Below are 21,142 nucleotides of genomic sequence, written 5' to 3'. Positions count from 1 at the left end.
CTTTTTGCTTTTACACAATTCCGAATATTCCCAGTTTTTCAGCCAATTGAATCGTCTGTCTGTGTCTGGCTGGCCTCTTGCAGTCATTGACTCGTGTGTCTGGGCTCCCCGGGTCACTGACCTACTTTTCTAGCCGTCTGTATGGCCTCTTAAGGTGATAAACCCGCAAGTATGGTTTTCCATAAGGTCGTCAGTCCGCTTGTCTGACCTCTTAAGGTCATTTGTATGCCTGTCTGACCTCCTACAGTCATTGACCCATCTGCCTGGTCTCTCAAGGCCATCTGTTCAAGTGTTTACCTGTCAGGCCTTTCAGCAATTTAGTAAAACACAAAGAAAATCTCAAAGATGAGTGATTTTTTCAAGTTTTTAAAAGCCTAACATAATATTATTTATTTGGAATCGAATAAAAATTTTTCCAATGAATCAAAGTTCTTAAAAGTCAGATCAGATTTAAAAAATGAAAACTGAATGAAAGTGACTGAAATTGGATTAACGATTTGTATGTACCTTATTTTCGATTTCCCAAGTCGATTGACGATGGTTTTGAGCTGTTCTAGAGTCTCCAGTGGATTTTCAATATCATCAGTTTTCTAAAAAAAAATGATAAAAATTGAATCAAAATGAAATTCAGCTCGAATTTATAGCCATTCAGATGCTTTCAGTCGATTTAGACTCACAATTTCAAAATGTGTTCGTGCTGGATCAGATGCAAAATTATAATAAAATTATAGTACGAAGTCTTTTTCAAATCACATTGATACTTAGGTGTGGAGTACGCGAGTTCAAATAAATAAACGAATAGCTAATCTTCATTAAAACGTACATATAATTAATTAAGTAAAATATTTGCAAGGATGACTAGATGAAATACACATATAAATATGGTTTATAGCACCAAGAATAGAGCACAACTGATACAATGTAGTCATTGAGCGGTAATACGCCGCAATAGGTACCTATGAATAAACACCCACAAGGTGTGCAAAAATATCGAGTAGGTACATCAAAGACGGGTTTTTGTTGAAAATACATGTTTGCAACGAGAAATAGATGCGTATAGGTACCTATATGTACTTTGACTTCACTCATCACTGATACATTTTATTATTTTATTTTATTTTTCAAGTTTAAGTTTACCAATTTCCACGACTAAATCTTTCGATATTTTTTCATTTAATTTGGTAAATTTGTCTGAAGCTGCAATCGCAAAAAAATTGTCAGCACAAAATTTCACACAAAATTCCTTCAACTTTACAAGAATGTTTTCTATTTTGGTATTTTCTTTCATAACAAATAGCTACGTAGATGTTCGTATAAAGATACAACATTTTCGATGGTAACATTTGGCTGTATCAACAATATACAACGCTCCGCCAATGGTTTCTCGTTATATTTATTAGTCAGGTAAAGTAATTCTGAAAAAACAAAAATCCAAATTGAACATAAAAAAGAGTCAGGTACCTACTTTGTACCTAGTTTGAATGTAGAATATTAATTTCATTTTATACTATACTTATTATTTCGTTGAAGGATAACTTATCATTGATTTGGTCCGTGTATAAATATTCCAAGAAAGCTTTGTACGTTTTGAAATCGCCGTCTTCAATTTCTAGAACACTAGACATTAATTTTGGAGAGTTAGAAACTTGGGCATATTTTTTGCCAGGTAGGTATACATTACTTATGAGTTATGAAACAAGTTGTGCAAAACATAGAATAGATAGGCTGATTCTAATTTTTATAATATAGTCACCTCGGTTTTACAATTGGCCAATGTTTCTGGAATATTTCAGTGAAATGTTCACATCGCACTGCTAATATTGATTTATGGACTGGAATTGTTTTACCTTCCACCACAACAAACAGGTCGCAGAATTTCTGAGGGTGAAAGAATCATCTTTTAGTCAAGTATGTAAAGCAATAAATGAAAATAGAGAATTTTTGAATTACATTTATAAATTAAAACTGAAAACACAAGCATAATGTAACTGAACCTTTTCAGTAGGCGGTGCCAATCTCAAATGTGCAAGTACAATGGGGAAGGAGGGGAAGTGAAAATGAAGGGCGGTTTTCCAAAAAGCGATAAGTCAAAAATTATGATTTCGAGGTAAATGATGTTTTTAGTGCCCATTCCAAGGCGCGATCCACTTGGAGTATGCCACCTATCCTGCATGTTGTATTGGATCTACCTCAACACGTACGTGTTGGTTTTGTGGTGTAACTCAAGTTTGCAGCGCTTCTGCGGCAGAAAAAGTAAACTGACTTATCGCTTTATGGAAAAACGATTTTTCATGTTTTCATTTATATAATATGATAGAACCAGTGTTGCAAATCGATGTAAGTCAACTCTAAATCACAATACAAAAGTATATGACCAAAAAAATTGATTACAAAAAATTTTACCTGTATTTTAAACACAAATTAAGTACCTATTACAACACTATAAATTGAAAAAAAAGATTTTTGATTTAAAAAAAATCTTACCACTATTTTGGCAATAAATTTACGAAAAAAAAATTTTTGATTGAAAAAAAAATGTTTACCTCCATTTTGGCGATAAAATTGACAAAAATTAAGTATTTATCTACAGCACTATCATTTAAAAAAAATGTATCTGCATTTTGGCAATAAAATAAAAACGAAAATATAGTACATATTACAGTACTACCTATTAAAAAAACCATATTGGCAGCTCTATTTTGGCTATAAAAGTAACGAAAACGAAGTAATTATGACTTATCGCGTTTTGGAAAAACAATTGCAATCCGCAACTTACAGAAAAGCTGGATTGTGCGTAGATAAATAGGTATTGTGGGTAGGTTAGGCATTAAATAGGTGAGATACGACCTATAGAACACAATGGCGTGAAAAACTCAATTTTCAAAAAAGTTGACTTATCCACTTTTGGAAAACCGCCCTTCAAATTCAAGTTTCTAGCATATTGCATACCTGGGTACCATTTGTTTCGCCGCGGACGTTTCGCCGCAGCTGAAAAAAGGTCATTTATGAAAAAGCGATCATTTCGCCGCCACAGTGATACATTACGCAGTACACATCTGTTCATACATGAAAAGAACTGAATGAGAAGTAGATGCGTAATGCATGGCTGTTCAAGTGTTCATACAAGAAATTTTGCATTGCAAAATGAGTTGGATGCACACCCATCTTTTTGGAAGTTCATTTTCACTCTTGAGGCAAATCCAAAAAGGACGCGATCTAGCTCTCTGAAGAGCGTTAGTTGGCCACAGTCCCGATAAAAAAAAAGAAATACAGGGAATGTGACGAGCGAATCCTGAAAATAGTTCAACAATACGACAGACGTTCAATCAGTGAATATTTAGATGCAATTGCCCATAATTTTAAGGGCCTGATGGAAGAAGGGCTCCCTCGAAAAAACATAGTTTTGAGATGTTTTATTCAAAGAGATATGAATAAAACATCATGTAGCTTGCTCTATAGGAACAAGATCATGAACTGAAACTCACACCTTAGGTAGCTAAGACTTCAAGGAACTCAAATCACTAAAGTGCGGAAAAAGGTCCTCCGGCCGAGGAGACCCGTTTTCCATCAGGCCCTTCATTTGTACTCGTAAACATGTGAATAATGTTCCTATTTCCTGCCTACTTATACCTAATTTTATAATTCAATTTTTTATCATTACGTAATGTTTCACTGTGGCGGCGAAACGATCGCTTTTTCATAAATGACCTTTTTTCGGCTGCGGTGAAATGTCCGCGGCGAAACAAACAGTTCCCTGCATACCTTGTTTAGTTCACGAACCCAATACTCACCTACTTATATCATTTTGTAGGCCGTAGTTTTCAAAATAGTACTAAAAAAATTATCATATCCTACATATTGAAAAATGATTTTTTTTCATTTGGAAAATGATACGCAATAAGTATGATCACATAAGCAAATTTAATCAGAACAAAAACTTGGAAACATAGGTAGGTAGTGTAAGAATAAAGAAAAACAAATGAGATTCAAACAAATAAATACCCAGGTAATTAGGTATAGGAATGGACTAGTTGAAAATTAAAACTAAAACATTCAGTAGTTAAGTATGTATAAGAAATGAATAAAATTTGAACGAATGGCGGTGGTTACTGCTACTGGTCGAAAACTAAAACAAATCCAATAGGCCTCAGGCCTACATATAGGTATCTCTATCTAGGTTTGAAAAAAATTTAAAAAATTCAGTATGTTGGGTTGTCATTGCAATGCGCCTACTTATATATTCTTTCTGACTTGCGCGCATATTGTGCGCAAACTTAAAAAAAAAAAAATGAAAAAATTGAGTAACATATCAAAATACTTGACTGGTAACACAGGTTCATAATTTGTGCATAGGACACTGTGTGAAGTCATCAGAAACCAACCATGAATCTGATGTAGTTGAATATGTTACCCTATATAAATTTGGTAAAAAATTGAAAAAAAATACCTATGTGAGAAAAAGCACAATGCCCAAATATTTTCAAGCTTATGCGTGCATTTTCCAAACGGCTAAGGCATACCCGGCACACCCTGCAGCTACGCCTACAAATACAAGTTTACGAATTACCGGATCATTGAATGCTTTTTTAAACGAATCGGTTAGAGAATGTTGAGTGTCTGGTATACTGCTTTCAATTGGCATAGTATGCGGTTCAGAAGTTACTATAGCTGATAATTCGTCAACATTTATTGGTTTGGAAGTTTCCGCCGGATCAGCGAACTCTTTTTCAAACGAATTGGTTAGAGAATGTTGAGTGTCTGCCATATTGCTTTCAATCGGCATAATATGAAGTTCAGTGGTTGGTTCAGAAGTTACTACAGCTGACAATTCGTCAACATTTATTGGTTTGGAAGTTTCCGCCGGATCAGCGAACTCTGTTTCACACGAATTGGTTAGAGAATGTAGAGTATCTGTCATACTGCTTTCAATCGGCATAATATGAGGTTCAGTGGTTGGCTTGGTGGTTGGTTCAGAAGTTACAGCTGATAACTCGTCAACATGTATTGGTCTATAAGTTTCCAACGAATCAGGCGCATCATAAAGGAAAACTTCATGTAAAGATTTGTATGCTGTAAGCACAGGTTCAGGATAGATGATTTCAGCTGAAAGCATAAACATTTCAAATGATAGGTAGGTACCAGTTTCAGTTTGTGATTTGTATACCAAATGTAAAATTTCGATTTCTTACATCGACTTTTGCCCCACATGTATATTTTGCCACTTTCAGTCAGTGCAGCAGAAAGATGCTGTGTCATGCAAGCGGCAATGTCAACAATTCTGTAAGAAAAAAATCAAACCATGACATGTTCTCTCATCATTTTACAAGTATTTCAATTAAAAAATTATTAATAAGTACTTTTCAGTAATGAATGAATTGAGTTCGAAGTGCTCATATTTTATATAAGAAGGTTTTTTCAGGAAATAATGGCCTGTCTGAAACAAGCGACCGTATTCATCCAAAGCAAGCGCGTGTCCATATCCACCAATCAGTTTTTCAATTTTACAATGATCAATCAGATCGCCATCTTTTTGAAAAATCATTATTTCGCAGCGATCCTTTTGTTCGCTGATAGAGTTATCGTGCCGAAATCGTGGGTCATCTAGTATAGTTATTTTCATGACCTGAAAAATTAAATTCCATGCGCAAATTCATCGCAGATACTGCTTGTTAGGCTCATGATTTTTAATTTCTTATTCAAATAATAATTACTTTTCCATTCTCTAATAATAAAACAAGCCAATTATTGTCCCTCAAGTGAAATATATTCAGTGGTTTGGCATCCACTGTACCCGAGCTAACATTTTGCCTCACTGAGGCACTTTTTTTTTGCCTATATTTGCGATTTGAGACGTTTTTTCGCCCTATATGAGACTAATGACAAAAATATGCAAATTAGCTCGCAGGTATCTGATTTTTTTAAGTACCTTACGCGAGTGTTAGATGGCGCTCTATTGACAATGAAGAACGCATAGCTATAAAGTCCTACTATTCGTCTTTACAGTGTGATAGGAACTCGAAAAACATTAATTTTGATGGGAAAAAATTGAGTGTTTAGTTTGAGATAAAATAAAAATAACCCCAGAAATGGAAACGTCAGATTTTTATTGCACTTTATAATTTCATCAGACTTATTCCCCTGACAAATAGTAAAATTTAAAATGACCATTTTCTGACATTCTGACTAAAAAAAAATTCCAACGAATTAAATGACGCAAATTTCAAAAGCTCCATCATTTTTTGAGGATTTTGTGCAATTTTAATTTTTAAGTAGAATTGTCACCCAGTCACCCATTTTTTACACTTTTTTGGGGCTAAATTTTGGAAAACATTGTTTTCAAATTGAAAAACTCCTGAAAATTTGATTGCCACAAACACCAAATTGTTCATCTTTTCTTTTCCTCTTATTAGGTATTTGTGTGGGTATCTGCTTAGGTACCTATGCAATTATGTATTTTTTTTTTGTTTTTTTTAAATGTGAAGCACTTTTAGAAAAAAATGTACTAGGTACCTATTCAGTTTTCATAGATTACAAAATACACCTGTTACTTACTTTATTAGGTACTTTGTGACGAAAAAATAATGTTTGGTGTTTGCAATGTTAGTAGGTACCTTACCTATGAATAGCAGTATATTTTCGCTAGAAATGTTTCATAAATAGGTACTTGACTAGTTTATTTTTCAAAAAAATATTCCACCCTCATTAACATATCACATGCCATTCAAACACATCTCAAAAAATTAGAAAAATTAATTGCTACAGATACATATGTTTGGGAGGATAAATTATTCTAAATTGATGAAAAAAAATTATCTCCCTAAACAAGGCTCGATTGCCATTTATGCTTTGTATAATAGCTATCTCTAAACCTGCACTAGTGGTGTACTCCTGTAAATGTAGTTGACTTTCATCCCTTACCTATGAGAATCAATGAAGCGGGGAGGAGGATACCACCAGCATCCAAACTAACCATTTGAGAGACAGTCACCTGGATATCTATACCCTACCCTAGACATTCATCTTTGTGTTCATTCAATTATTTGTAGTTCTGTTTCTGTCACAAAAGAATCTTTTCTTTTGTTACGCTAGGTACACGTTCCAGCTATGCATTTGCTATCTGCTTCGCATTTACCCCCTGCCATGCATAAGGCATACTCTTTAGTTTTGTCAATAGATGGCGCTAAAGTTTCACGCTAATTTGCACACAGTTTTTTGCCTCAACGAGGTGACTTTTTTGTCTCAAATGAAATATATAGGCAGCCTCAGTGAGGCAAAACGATGTCAGCTCGGGTACTGGTATCAATCAGATCTCTTTTTTGGTCGCATTCGCCGGAAAATTCAAACCTGTAAAGCTGAAGAAAAAAAACGCGATAAAATTATACATTTCAGTGAATTGAATAATACCTACTGAACGAATTATTTTTCAAAACATCAGTTGAAATACCTTTCCATCATCACATAAAGCAAAATGTTGCCTGTAGGGCACGCTGTAGGGCCCGATGGTGATGTCCACCACATTCAGTCCCAGAAGTGAACGTACTTTCTGTGGACCCCCTTCGGGTATTGATCCAAAGAAACGAAATCCATAACCAAAAGCTTCGCCCTTCTCCGTACAAATGAAAACTACGTCTGAGGTATGCACAACTTCTGAAAAATGATCACATCAAAATAGTAGATAGATTAGTATGTAATGTACCTTACCCACATATATAGTATGTAATATGATGAATAGAATGAGATGAGACTCGGTGAAATATTATTATCAATAATTTACTCAATGTCAATACCTATGTATTTTCAATTGTAGGTACAAAATTAGATAATATTACTTTTAATTCGTTCGCCAGATAACAAAGAAAGTTTCACCGGTTCATAATAGTCAGTCATAGGTTCGGAGATCGGTGGTTTTGGTTTTCTGCACCATTTATAGCTCCAGGATTTGATTATACCACCAACTGCATAAACTTCATGGTTCTTTGTCATGATAAGGACATTCTGGGCCGAGCATATTACATTAGAAGTGTCAAGGGCTCTAATTGCATTTTCATTAAGACTTGAACCTCCTTCAAACACAGTACATATTCAAATATTAATCTGTTGGTATGTACCTTAATGTATACACCAAAGCAATAGAAAACCGGAACTCTACTATTTTTTGTACAAAATAAGTAATTAGATGGTGACTTACTCCAGGCGGCAAAAGTTTCAATTTGTTCAATGAAATCGTCTTTGAATTTCCACTCATGAAAGTATTTTTGAAGATCCATTTTAAAGTTTTGTCCCAGTTGAGAAAATCAACGAATCTTGATTGTTGCAGTGATAGATAGTTATGTAATGACTTCAAAGAAACAATTTGCAATATGAAACACCGCAAATATGATCACAACCACAAACACGAATTATTCAACACTGAATACAACTTGATATGAATAATTGAATGAATTATTCATCCACTGAAAAGTAAAACTATTCTATTGAAAAGAAGACGCAGTAAAGCTAAATTCTATACCGGCTAAAATCTAATACGCAGAAGATACATTACGGATTACGGATTCTGCGCCCGCCTGAAAAAGTGATAACTGTGATAAGACCTAATAAGACTACCTATATAAATAAGACAAGACAAGACCGGAGGGACCAAAGTCTAGTTTCTAGTTGCTCTAAATCAGGCGGATGATGTGCTACCCATTTGAAGACGATTAGAATGCGTAGATTTGAAAAATTTGGGAAAGAATTGATCAACTTTCCTATTGATTTCTTCCAAATTAGATTTTATTATCAACTTGAAAAAAAAAGACACAAATAATATATATGTACTTATTAACTTATTTAATATAGATAGGTATTTAAGGTCTATTCATGTTTTAACCGGCCATAGGTAGTATGGCAGGCATAGGCGTGTTTTGGTACCAACGTGTAGATCTCGCCGAGGCGAACACGGGGAGCTACCGAGTCCCTCTATCTAATCATGGCAGGGAGCTACGGGCGTCTAAAGTGTATCAAATGAGTAAAAAATGAAAAAATGTCAAAATAAAAAATTCGACCTGGGGAGCTTGTAGAGCATTCTTTTAGCTAAAAATTGCAATTTTTGGCATTGGCCTACCTTCATTTTTGAAGGATTTATGCAAATGCAACTTTGAAGTTTGGAAACAGATCAATGAGAACTTGAGATCTCGAGATCTATCCGACGAAAATTGATGAAATTTGAAATATAGATGGGTCATTCCATGCCAAATCGGCGGATTTTTGCACGAGGAGTCTTCGATTTTTTTCAAAATCAGATCATTTGTAGAGGCCATCAAACGATAACGAATTTCAAAGTTCTCCAAAATGGTCGAAAATGGAAAATTTCAGTTGCAAATTGCTCCGGTTGTAAGTACGTGGTATAGAATTTTATGGAATTTTCAACTTTTTTTCAAATTGTAGTACTTTGAGAGGGTAGTCGTAGGTAATCTAAAGCTCTTTAATATACAAGTATGGAAAAAGTAAAAGATTAGTAGAAAACTTGAAACGTGTGAACCTTGCTTAAGGATTCTGCCTGCTGCTTATGCAAAAAAGTATGCGGAATCGGCCCTTAACCACCATAGGAAATCATTCGTAGAATTTTCTATATTCCCAGGTTCGCTCAAACTAACCATATCAATTTTTTAAATAAAAAATTCAACGATTCGCATTTAGCAGCAAAGAGGACAACAAAAGCACAATTTTGGTAGGTACCTACTACCTACCTAAGTATACCTACGTAGGTACTTTATTTTCAATCTTCCGAGGATATTAGTGATGGTTTTGAGCTATTTTGGAACCTTTAGGGATTTTCAAATTCTCCAGTTTTCAAAAAAATACCATAAATAAGGTCAAAATTGAATTCAGTCCCTGTAATCTTGTATTTACAGTTTTTGTGACTCTTTCCATGAATTTTCGTGCTTGTCTATTTGTTCAAAATCCATTTTTTTCGATCCAAATTCAAAAATTTTCACCCAATGTTTTCTTATTGCAGAAAAAAATGAAAAATTCACAATTCACGAACAAGGAGATTTTGAATAAGTAAGAATCCTAGGGCATTGAGTTATTTTCCTTGGCATCAAGCTGGACATCTGAAATCTGAATTTTCAGATTACATTGATGAGGTGTCGAATTCTATTTTCTCTTTCAGCATTTCTTTAACGTATAAAACTCGTGGAAACATAGATACATATACAATATTCTATCACAAAAAACTCGAATTAAAAATAAAATGGATAATATAAAATTACAGTACAAAGTCTTTTTCAAATCACATTGAAAAAAAAAATCACATTGACAGGTATGAATAAGCACTTATGAAAAATAACGTAGGTACCTACACCCACAAATATTTATTTCGACGTCCTCGAAACATATTTCTTATGTTTGAGTTTACTAACATCCAAGACTAATTTTTTAGATATTTTTTCATTCAACTTAGCAAATTCGTCAGAAACTCCAATGGCAAACAAATTGTTTGCAGCAAACTTTACACAGGATTCCTTCAACTGATTTAGAATATCATCTTTCATCTTCGTTTTTTCTCTCATAACAAATACACTTTCGTATAAAAATATGACATTTTCGATGGTAATATTTGGCTGTATCAACAGTACACAACGCTTCGCTAATGATTTCAATTTATATTTATTTGTCAAGTTGAGTAATTCTGAAAAAAAAAATCCAAATGAAAATGAAACATGAAAAAGAATTAAGTACCTAACACCTAACTATTTACGAGTAATTTGAATGTACGAGTAAAATCAGCATCTTTATACCTATTACTTCGTTGAAGGATAGCGTATCATCCATTTGGTCCGTGTACAAATATTTCAGGAAAGCTTTGTACACTTTGAAATCGCCGTCTTCAATTTCTAAAACACTATATATAGGTAGGTATAGGTATATATTAATTTTGGCGAGTTAGAAAGTCCATCTTTTTCGCCAGGTATAGGTACAATATTTATGAAACAATTTATGCAAAACATACTATAGGTAGAAGCTGATTCTATTTTAATATACCATAATTACCTCGGTTTTTCAATCTGCCAATCTTTCTGAAATACTTCGGCGAAATGTTCACATCGCACAGCTAATATCGATTTATGGACCGGAATCGTTTTACCTTCCACCACAACAAACAAGTCGCAGAATTTCTGAGACCAAAAGAATTATCGATTAGTCAAGTAGGTAAAGCATATCTGAGACTAAAATTTTTAGGAATTGCGAAACTGAAAACACAAGTCCACGACTTACCGGATCATCGAAGGCTTTTTCAAACGAATTCGTTAGGAAATATTGAGCATCTGTCATGCTGTGTTTAATCTTAGAAGTGACAGCTGATAATTCGTCAACATTTATCGGTTTGTAAGTTTCCAAATTGAGTGAATAATAGAGGAAAACTTCATGAAGAGATTCGAATGCTGTAAGTTGAGGTTTACGCATTTCTGGACCTAAAAGCATGAACATTTCATTTTCAATTATTACCAGTTTGAATCTGCACCTATATAGGTACCTACGTAAAATTGAATTTTCATTTTCTTACCTCGACCTTCACCCCATACATATACTTTACCGCTTTCAGTCAATGCTGCTGAAAGATGAAAAGAACAACTAGCAGCAATGTCAACAACCCTGCAAGAAAATGAGAATCGAATCATAATCTGAGAATGTGCTTATCTATCTTCACCTTAATTCAATCGAAGACACGAAGAGCCATCATAACTAACTTTTCAGTAAGCAATGAATTGTGCTTGAAGTAATCATAATGAATTCCTGAAGATTCAGTTCCACCGAGTCCCAGCTGTCCACTGTAATCATGGCCAGTAACAAATAAGCGACCCTGTTCATCTACAGCAAGCGCGCGAGTATATCCGCCAATCAATTTTGTAATTTTAGGATGATCGTCTAGATTGATACTGTTTCGAAAAATCATTACTTCGCAGTTATCCTTCTCCTCACTGCTCTCATAATTTTCATCACTGCTCTCATCCTCTTCACCACTGCTTTCATGCTTTTCATCACTGCCCTCACACTTTTCATCACTGCTCTCAGAATCATTGGAGTTCGAAAACGCTTGATCACCGATGACTACCTTCATCACCTGAAACGAAAAGTTTCATTATAAGTTCACAAAAACAATTTAGTAACATAATTATGTATAATATTCAGCCATGCGTACTGCTTCTCTGGTCGGGGGGCCCGCATAAAGATCACTTGCACCCCTCTGCCGATCCTCCGGGACAACTTTTTTCTTAAAGGGGGAGTCCTAAAGAACATTTCTAGCCCTTGTCCTCAAAAACAAAAGTGACCCTACTTACAAAATGGTGGCCATTTTGATTGACAGGTCAGCCGAAATCGCAGATTTTGCGTTCCAACATAGGGCTAGCATATAACATTTTTTAAGCCGTGCAGAGGTAGATCGAAAGAGCAGGCAAAAATTCATCACCCGTCAAAATTTCAAGTGCTTAAGTGCCTTTTTCGATTTTTAGTGAATTTTTAAAAATCAAATTTTGGCCAAAATGTGAGAAAAAAATCAAAATTTTATCAAATTGACCTAGAAAGCTGAAATTTGGGATATACCTTATTTTTGACCTGCCAAATCGATTGGAAACTGTTTCAACCCGTATTGAGCAGTTCTGGAGGCTCCAGCAGATTTTTGAAACTCGAAATTCTCACAAAATTTCATCAAATGGAGTTGAAAAGCCGAAATTAATTCTGAAAACTAATTTCAATACGCTATGAAGGCGACTGCATGTAAATTTCAAGTCGTTTTGGAGCCTCCAGCAATTTTTTGAAAATTACTGGAGCCTCGAGTAGATTTTTGAAACTTGAAATTTCCCCAAAATGTCCTCAAAATGGACATGAAAAGGAAAGCTGAAATTACCTATGCACTCCAATTTTACCCTCTGAAGACGACTTCGGGGGGATTCAAGTCATTTTGGAGCCTTCAGTGACTTTTTGAAAGGTTTCATGGCATTTATTTTATAGCAGAATTGAAATTTCCAAAAAGTTGCTGGAACCTTCAAAACCACTTGAAACCTCTATGCAGTAGACATCATATTATTGTATTGAAATTAGTTTGCAGAGTGAATTTCGGCTTGCTAACCCCATTTGATGAAATTTTGGGGAAATTTCGAGTTTCAAAAATCTACTGGAGGCTCCGGTAATTCTCAAAAAATCGCTGAAGGCTTCAAAACGACTTGAAATTTACCTGCAGTCGACTTCATAGTGTACCTATTGAAATTAGTTTGCAGAATTAATTTCGGCTTTCCAACTCCATTTGAAGAGTGATATTCCAAAACTCGCTTTGTCCATTTTCACAACTTTTCAGGAGAGAGGAAAAACAGTTTCCCTTTAAACGGGTAAATTGGCTTTTTAGGCGAGTTTAGCACTTTATTTGGGTGGATTTATGATGTAGGAGTGTAGGTATACATTTCATCCACTAAATACTGCTGAAAAAAAATTCAATAAAAATGGACAAAGCGCGTTTTGGAACATTCTTTTTTTTTTAATTTTTAGTGAATTGGGTATTTAGGTGAGTTTAACACCTCATTTTGGTAGGTTGATGATGTAGGAATGTGAGTTAATACTTCATCTACCGGGTACCACTGAAAACCCAACTTTGATAAAAATGGACAAAGCGAGTTATGGAATATCACTCTTCATTTGATGAAATTTTGTGGGAATTTAGAGTTTCAAAACTCTACTGGAGGCAAAACGACTTGAAATTCGCCTGCGGTCGACTTCATAGAGTATTGAAATTAGTTGAATTGATTTCGGCTTTCCAACTCCATTTGATGAAATTTTGTGGGAATTTCGAGTTTCAAAAATCTACTCGAGGCTCCAGAACTGCTCAAAACGGGTTGAAACAGTTTCCGATCGATTTGGAAGGTCGAAAATAAGGTATATCCCAAATTTCAGCTTTCTAGGTCAATTTGATAAAATTTTGATTTTTTTCTCACATTTTGGCCAAAATTTGATTTTTGAAAATTCACCAAAAATCGAAAAAGGCACTTTTCGACTTGAAATTTTAACAGGTGATGAATTTTTGCCTGCTCTTTTCATCTATTTTTGTACGGTTTAAAAAATGTTATGCTAGTCCTATGTTGGAACGCAAAATCTGCGATTTCGGCTGACCTGTCAATCAAAATGGCCACCATTTTGTAAGTAGGGTCACTTTTGTTTTTGAGGACAAGGGCTAGAAATGTTCCTTAGGACTCCCCCTTTAAGAAAAAAGTTGTCCCGGAGGATCGGCAGGGGGGTGCAAGTGATCATTATGCGGGTCCCCGACTACTTGCATACATCATTGTTTAGGTAAAATTAATAATTACTTTTCCGTTCTCCAACAATGAAACACAAAAACTTTCCTCCACATAAAATACATTCAATGGTTTTGCTTCCACTGCACTGGAGTCGATCAGATATTTGGAGGGTTTGCCAAATTCAAATTTATAAAGCTGCAATGGCGATAAAATGTTCATGTACAATAGGTAATAAATGAATTAATTAAGTAAATAATCAATATGACATGAATCAGCTTTTGAAAAAATATGGTCATCATACCTTTCCATCATCACATAAAGCCAAATGTTGCTCCTGTGGTCCAATGGCTATATCCACTACACACAGTCCCACAAGTGCAGACACTTTCTGCGGAAAAACAAATCTATATTCTGCTTTTGCTTCATCAAAGAAATTTCCAAAACCAAAAACTTCGCCTTCCTCAGTGCAAATGAAAACGTGTTTGTTCCCATATACAAATTCTGAAAAGTGATCGAACAAGTGTGTATAACTGTATATGAATTTGACAATAATGATTTATTCAGTATATAGGTAGATGTACCTATCTTCGAATGCGTTCAATTGTATACTACCTTTCGTAAAACGTAAGTGACAAACTGTATTTGATTAATGAAATTAACTTTGCAAAGGTTCTTACTTTTAATTTCTTTCCCACATAACAGGGAAAGTTTCACCGGTTCATAAAAGTCAGTTTCCGCATTGGATTCTGGAGAGGATGAATCATTTACCACGCATTTCTCAATAATACTTCCAACTGTATACACTTCGTTGTTATTCGTAACAATAAATGCATTTCCATAATAATATTCATCTCCTAAAATACAATATTCTCAATTACTTATCGATCAGTATACCTATAACTGTCTCCAAACCTCTGAATAGGAAATGATGGAAATTTGAACCATTTATGTACAATATATAAGTTATAGCGACTTACTCCACACTGCAAAAGTTTTAAATTGTTCGATGAAATTGTCTCTGAATTTCCACTCACAGAAGTATTTTCGAATATCCATTTAAAATTCTTGGTCGAGTTGAGCAAATAGGTAAACGAATCTTGACTGTTGCTTGAACTGGCAATATGAAATAGTGCAAAGATGATCACAACCACGAATTATTTTACAAGGAATAGAAGTTGAATAGAATATGTGAATAAATAAAATTATATATCCATTGAAACGTAAAACTCGAATCAGAATAAGCAAATTTGCTAAAAATACCTACTTATTTGATACACAATATTATCTTGTATTCCGAGAAAGGTGATAAGATGATGATATCATCATTGACGTTAAAAAGTATTACCATAACGTCAATTTGGATACTTAATTGGATACCATAGTTCAAACATTTTTTCCCTCGTGCAAAAAGTCGGTGTGATGGAAAATACTTCGGTTATTCGACTTGTATTTATCTTTCTGATGTTTCGTAGGTGATTTCGATTTGTTGATTATCTTCAGTGACACATCATCCACTTTTATTTTAAATTTGGGAATTTCTGATTTTTTTTACCATTTTAAACTAAGTAAGGTATTACTTACGTGGATATTTGTAAATTTAAGGGACGCGGGACGAAAACATTTAATTTTTCATTTTCATTACGTTCTTTAGACTTTGATAGGTATTAAGAATGCTTTGAACTTTGATTCATTACTTCGCTTCAAACACGTTGACACGTTGAGAATTTTAAATTTACCTAACACTAATAAAAATCCTGGAATAGAACCGAAAAACGTCATTAAAAAAATTCATCTTTAATATACAAAAACCATGGAAATATAAGTATAAAATTAGATCACATTAAACCCGAATTGAAGATTAAAATGGATAATAAAATTACAGTACAAAGTCTTTTTCAAATCACATTGGCAGGTAGGTAATAGGTATCAGGTATGAATAAGCAGTAAGCACGTATAAAAAATAACACCTACGGACGTAATATTTCGACTTCCCTGGAACTAACCTGGAACATTTTATCCTTTAAATTTAAGTTTACTAATCTCTACGACTAATTCTTTCGATATTTTTTCATTCAACTTGGCAAATTCGTCTGAAACTCCAATAGCGAACAAATTGTTTGCGGCAAATTTCACACAGGATTCTTTCAACTGATCAAGAATATCTTTCATCGTCGTTTTTTCTCTCATAACAGATACACGTTCGTATAAAGATACGACATTTTCAATGGCAATATTTGGCTGTACCAACAATACACAACGCTCGGCCAATGATTTTACGTTATATTTATTTGTCAAGTTGAGTAATTCTGAGAAAAAAAAATCCAAATGAAACATGAAAAGAGTTTACCTAAGTAGTAAGTACCTATTTAGTTTGAATCTAGAATTAATTTCTTTTTGTACTATACCTATAATTTCGTTGAAGGATAACTTATCATTGATTTGGTCTGTGTACAAATATTTCAGGAAAGCTTTGTACACTTTGAAATCGCCGTCTTCAATTTCTAGAACACTACACATTAATTTTGGTGAGTTAAACAATTCGTCCAAAACGTATAGTACGCATGGGCCAATTCTATTTTATTAGTTAAGTAGGTACCTCGGTTCTTCAATCGGCCAGTCTTTCTGAAATACTTCGGCGAAATGTTCACATCGCACTGCTAATATCGATTTATGGACTGGAATCGTTTTACCTTCCACCACGACAAACAAGTCGCAGAATTTCTGAGACCAAAAGAATTATCGATTAGTCAAGTAGGTAAAGCATATCTGAGACTAAAATTTTTAGGAATTGCGAAACTGAAAACACAAGTCTAGGACTTACCGGATCATCGAAAGCTTTTTCAAACGAATTTGTTAAGAAATTTTGAGCGTCTGTGAAACTGCGTTCAATCGGAATTATATGAGATATCGGTTTAAAAGTGACAGCTGATAATTCGTCAACATTTATCGGTTTGTAAGTTTCCAAATTGAGTGCATAATAAAGGAAAACTTCATGAAGAGATTCGAATGCTGTCAGTTGAGGTTTATACAGTTTTGGACCTGAAAGCATGACGGAAATTTCATTTTCAATTCAGTTTGAATCTGCACCATCCGTATAATATTGAATTAACAATTTCTTACCTCGACCTTCACCCCATACATATACTTTACCGCTTTCAGTCAACGCTGCTGAAAGATTTTGCACAGAATAATCACTAGCAGCAATGTCAACAACCCTGCAAGAAAAAAAATCGAATCATAACCTAAGAACTTGACTCTCACCACCTTAATTCAATCGAAGAGCCATCATGACTACATATAATAACCTTTCAGTAAGCGATGAATTGTGCTTGAAGTATTCATAGTGAATATCAGATTCAGGATCACCGAGTCCCAGCTGTCCACTGTAATCATGGCCAGTAACAAATAAGCGACCCTGTTCATCTACAGCGAACGCGTGAGTATATCCGCTAATCAGTTTTGTAATTTTAGGATGATCGACTTCGACTTGATCGGTACAATTTCGAAAAATCATTACTTCGCAGTTATCCTTTTCATCACTGTTCTTAAAAATATTGCAGTTCGAAAACGCTTGGTCAGCGATGACTACCTTCATCACCTGAAACGAAAAGTTTCACACATATATAAGTATAAGATATAAGTAGGTAATATTCACAAAAACAATATTTATTCAGTCACGCGTACTGCTTCTTGCATTCATCTATCTTGTCCAAATGAATACGTATTGGCTAAAATGATAATTACTTTTCCATTCTCCAACAATGAAATACAAAAATTTTTCTCTACATGAAGTACGTTCAATGGTTTTCCTTCCACCGCGCTGGTGTCGATCAGATATCTGGAGGGTTTGCCAAATTCAAATTTATAAAGCTGCAAAGGCGATAAAATGTACATACCGATGTATAATAAATAAATTGAATAATCATAGCTTTTGAAAAATTATATCCATTATAGCCTTACCTTTCCATCATCACATAAAGCCAAATGTTGCTCCTGTGGTCCAATGGCTATATCCACCACACACAGTCCCACAAGTGCAGACACTTTCTGCGGAAAAACAAATCTATATTTCGCTTCATCAAAGGATCTTCCAAAACCAAAAACTTCGCCTTCCTCAGTGCAAATGAAAACGTGGTTGCTTCCGTATACAAATTCTGAAAAATGTTCAAACAAAGTGTGTATAGAAATTTGACAATGATTCATTCAATATAGGTACCTATACCTATCTACAACTGTGTTCGATTGTATACCTACTACCTTTTGCAAAACATAAGTGACAAACTGTATTTGATTAATGAAATTATAACTTTGCAAAGGTTCTTACTTTTAATTTCTTTCCCACATAGCAGGGAAATTTTTTCCGCGTGGGATTCTGAAAATGATGAATGATTTTCCGCACATTTCTCAATAATACTTCCAACTGTATAAACTTCGTTGTTATTCGTAATAATAAATGCATTTCCATGAAATTTTCCATCTCCTAAAATTCAAATTTTCAAATATCAATCTGCCCCCACACGTCTAGTTCTAGAAAATGACGGAAACTTTGAACCAATTTATGTACAAAATATGGTATCATTAGCGACTTACTCCAGACGGCAAAAGTTTTAATTTGTTCGATGAAATCGTCTCTGAATTTCCACTCACAAAAGTATTTTCGAATATCCATTTTAAATTCTTGGTCGCGAGTTGAGATAGGTAACGAGAATCTTGACTGTTGCAGTGATATAATACTTCAACGAAACAACTTGCAAGTAGCAATATGAAACAGCTCAAAGATGATCACAATCACAAACTATAACCACGAATTATTTTATAAGGAACAGAACATGTTGAATTAGATACTTATTACTAACATCCATTGAAACGTTGAACTCGATTCAGAATACATACGAGAATGAGCTAAATCTGCTAAAAATACTGCGTTTGATACACAATCTTATCTACTTTGCAGTTTGCATTCTGAGAAAAGCGATAAGATGATAATTTATACCAAATTATAGGTAGACACAGATACCGTTGAAATATATGTATGCTGTGTGAGTGTGTGTAAAGTATTAGGTGTAGTTAGTGGGAGTAAAAAGCGAATTTTTGGATTCTCCAGTTTTCAAAAAAATAACGAAAATTGGGTCAAAATGAAATTCTGCACTTATAAACTCGGATTCGTCGTCATTCAGACTCTCTCACGGCCAATTAAGGCTCATATTTTCAAAATTTGTTCCTACTGACCAAAATCCAGAATTTTCCGGCCCAAACATATGAGGGAAAAAATCAAAATTTCACCAAAATTGACCAAGAAAGCTGAAACTTGGGATATACCCTATGTTCGAATCGCCAAATCGATTGGAAACTGTTTCAACCCGTTTTGAGCAGTTCTGAAACCTACAGCAGATTTTTGAAACTCGAAATTTCCCAAAATTTATTCATCAAAATGGAGATGGAAAACCTAAATTCATTCTGTGAACTAATTTCAATATACTACGAAGTCGACTGCAGGTGGATTTCAAGTCGTTTTGGAGCCTCCAGCGACTTTTTGAAAATTACTGGAGTCAGCAGATTTTTGGAATTTGAAATTCCCACAACATTTTATCAAATGGAGTTAGCAAGCTAAAAATTTACTTCTCAAACTAATTTCAATACGAAATGAAGTCGACTGCATGGTGGTGGTTTCAAATAGTTTTGAAGCTTCTAGCTACTTTTTGGAAATTTCAGTTTTCCAAAAAACGCCATAGGCTACAACCTTTCAAAAAGTCGCTGGAGGCTCCAAAACGACTTTAAACCCACCAGCAGTTGACTTCGTAACGTATTCAAATTAGTTTACAGAATGAATTTCGGCTTTCCATCTCCATTTGATGACATTTTGGGAAATTTCGAGTTCCAAAATCTACTGGAGGCTCCAGTAATTTTCAAAAAGTCGCTGGAGTCGACTTCTTGTCGTATCAAAATTAGTTTGCGGAATGAATTTGGGCTTTCCAACTCTATTTGATAAAATTTTGTGAGAATTTCGAGTTTCAAAAATCTGCTGGAGGCTCCAGTAATTTTAAAAAGATTGCTGGAGGCTCCAAAACGACTTGAAATCCACCTACAGTCGAATTCATGGCGTATCGAAATTAGTTTGCGGAATGAATTTCGGCTTCCCATCTCCATTTGATTCCAAAAATCTACTGGAGGCTCCAGTAATTTTCAAAAAGTCGCTGGAGTCGACTTCTTGTCGTATCAAAATTAGTTTGCGGAATGAATTTGGGCTTTCCAACTCCATTTGATAAAATTTTATGGGAATTTCGAGTTTCAAAAATCTGCTGGAGGCTCCAGAACTGCTCAAAACGGGTTGAAACAGTTTCCAATCGATTTGGCGTGTCGAAAATAGGGTGTATCCCAAGTTTCAGCTTTCTTGGTAAATTTGGTGGAATTTTGATTATTTCCCCTCATTTTTGGCATTAATTTGATTTTCAAAAATTCACCAAAAATCGAAAAAGGCACTTTAGCACTTGAAATTCTGACATGTGATAAATTTTTGCCTGATCTTTTGATCTACCTTTGTACGGCTTAAAAAATGTCGTGCAAGTCCTACGTTGGAACGCAAAACCTGCGATTTTGGCTGACCTGTCACTCGAAATGGCCGCCATTTTGTAGGTAGGGCCACTTTTTTTTTTATGACAAGGGCTAGAAGTGTTCCTTAGGACTCCCCCTTCAAGAAAAAAGTTGTCCCGGAGGATTGAAGGTCCCCGACTAACATAATATATACTTTGCTCTCGTTTCTCAAAATCTTGGTCACTTTTTCTCAAATTTTTGGTCGCTTTTTTGCTATTTTTCAGTCACTAAAGTAGGTACCTATCTAAAAAAAATTAAATAGTGGATTTCATGCCTGAAGTAAG

At 34.6% G+C, this 21,142-nt stretch overlaps 3 protein-coding genes across 5 annotated transcripts; all 3 read right to left on the bottom strand.

Annotated features, from left to right (window-relative positions):
• Window positions 1–825: 825 nt before the first annotated feature.
• On the bottom strand, window positions 826–8,641 carry LOC135837647 (RCC1 and BTB domain-containing protein 1-like). Of its 2 annotated transcripts, XM_065352995.1 has the most exons (10): window positions 8,189–8,641; window positions 7,830–8,063; window positions 7,445–7,647; window positions 5,712–7,352; window positions 5,358–5,623; window positions 5,190–5,278; window positions 4,568–5,103; window positions 1,754–1,878; window positions 1,514–1,617; window positions 826–1,415 (listed from the first exon to the last, which is right to left on the bottom strand). In XM_065352995.1, the coding sequence occupies exons 5-10, from the start codon at window positions 5,618–5,620 to the stop codon at window positions 1,285–1,287; spliced, it is 1,248 nt and encodes a 415-aa protein (XP_065209067.1). In that variant the 5' UTR covers window positions 5,621–5,623; window positions 5,712–7,352; window positions 7,445–7,647; window positions 7,830–8,063; window positions 8,189–8,641; the 3' UTR covers window positions 826–1,284. The 2 variants fall into 2 exon arrangements, with proteins under 2 accessions (XP_065209067.1, XP_065209068.1); XM_065352996.1 differs by having other exon boundaries at window positions 5,358–7,352.
• An 808-nt stretch (window positions 8,642–9,449) lies between these two features.
• LOC135837635 (RCC1 and BTB domain-containing protein 1-like) lies at window positions 9,450–15,514 on the bottom strand. Of its 2 annotated transcripts, none has more exons than XM_065352977.1 (10): window positions 15,245–15,514; window positions 14,945–15,121; window positions 14,569–14,768; window positions 14,337–14,462; window positions 11,733–12,106; window positions 11,549–11,637; window positions 11,260–11,456; window positions 11,035–11,159; window positions 10,782–10,885; window positions 9,450–10,672 (listed from the first exon to the last, which is right to left on the bottom strand). In XM_065352977.1, exons 1-10 carry the CDS (start codon window positions 15,321–15,323, stop codon window positions 10,356–10,358), a joined length of 1,788 nt encoding a protein of 595 aa, XP_065209049.1. In that variant the 5' UTR covers window positions 15,324–15,514; the 3' UTR covers window positions 9,450–10,355. The 2 variants fall into 2 exon arrangements, 1 of the variants encoding a protein (XP_065209049.1); XR_010557219.1 differs by having other exon boundaries at window positions 10,632–10,672; window positions 10,782–10,877.
• A 530-nt stretch (window positions 15,515–16,044) lies between these two features.
• LOC135837636 (RCC1 and BTB domain-containing protein 1-like) lies at window positions 16,045–19,185 on the bottom strand. The gene is made up of 10 exons (XM_065352978.1): window positions 18,858–19,185; window positions 18,592–18,747; window positions 18,228–18,421; window positions 18,012–18,137; window positions 17,573–17,865; window positions 17,388–17,482; window positions 17,089–17,306; window positions 16,864–16,988; window positions 16,673–16,776; window positions 16,045–16,573 (listed from the first exon to the last, which is right to left on the bottom strand). Exons 1-10 carry the CDS (start codon window positions 18,934–18,936, stop codon window positions 16,281–16,283), a joined length of 1,683 nt encoding a protein of 560 aa, XP_065209050.1. The 5' UTR covers window positions 18,937–19,185; the 3' UTR covers window positions 16,045–16,280.
• Window positions 19,186–21,142: the final 1,957 nt, after the last annotated feature.

Source organism: Planococcus citri, chromosome 2, assembly GCF_950023065.1.
Source record: "Planococcus citri chromosome 2, ihPlaCitr1.1, whole genome shotgun sequence".
Taxonomy (NCBI): domain Eukaryota; kingdom Metazoa; phylum Arthropoda; class Insecta; order Hemiptera; family Pseudococcidae; genus Planococcus; species Planococcus citri.
Note: the sequence above shows the minus strand (reverse complement) of the source record. Positions and strands in the feature narration are given on the sequence as shown.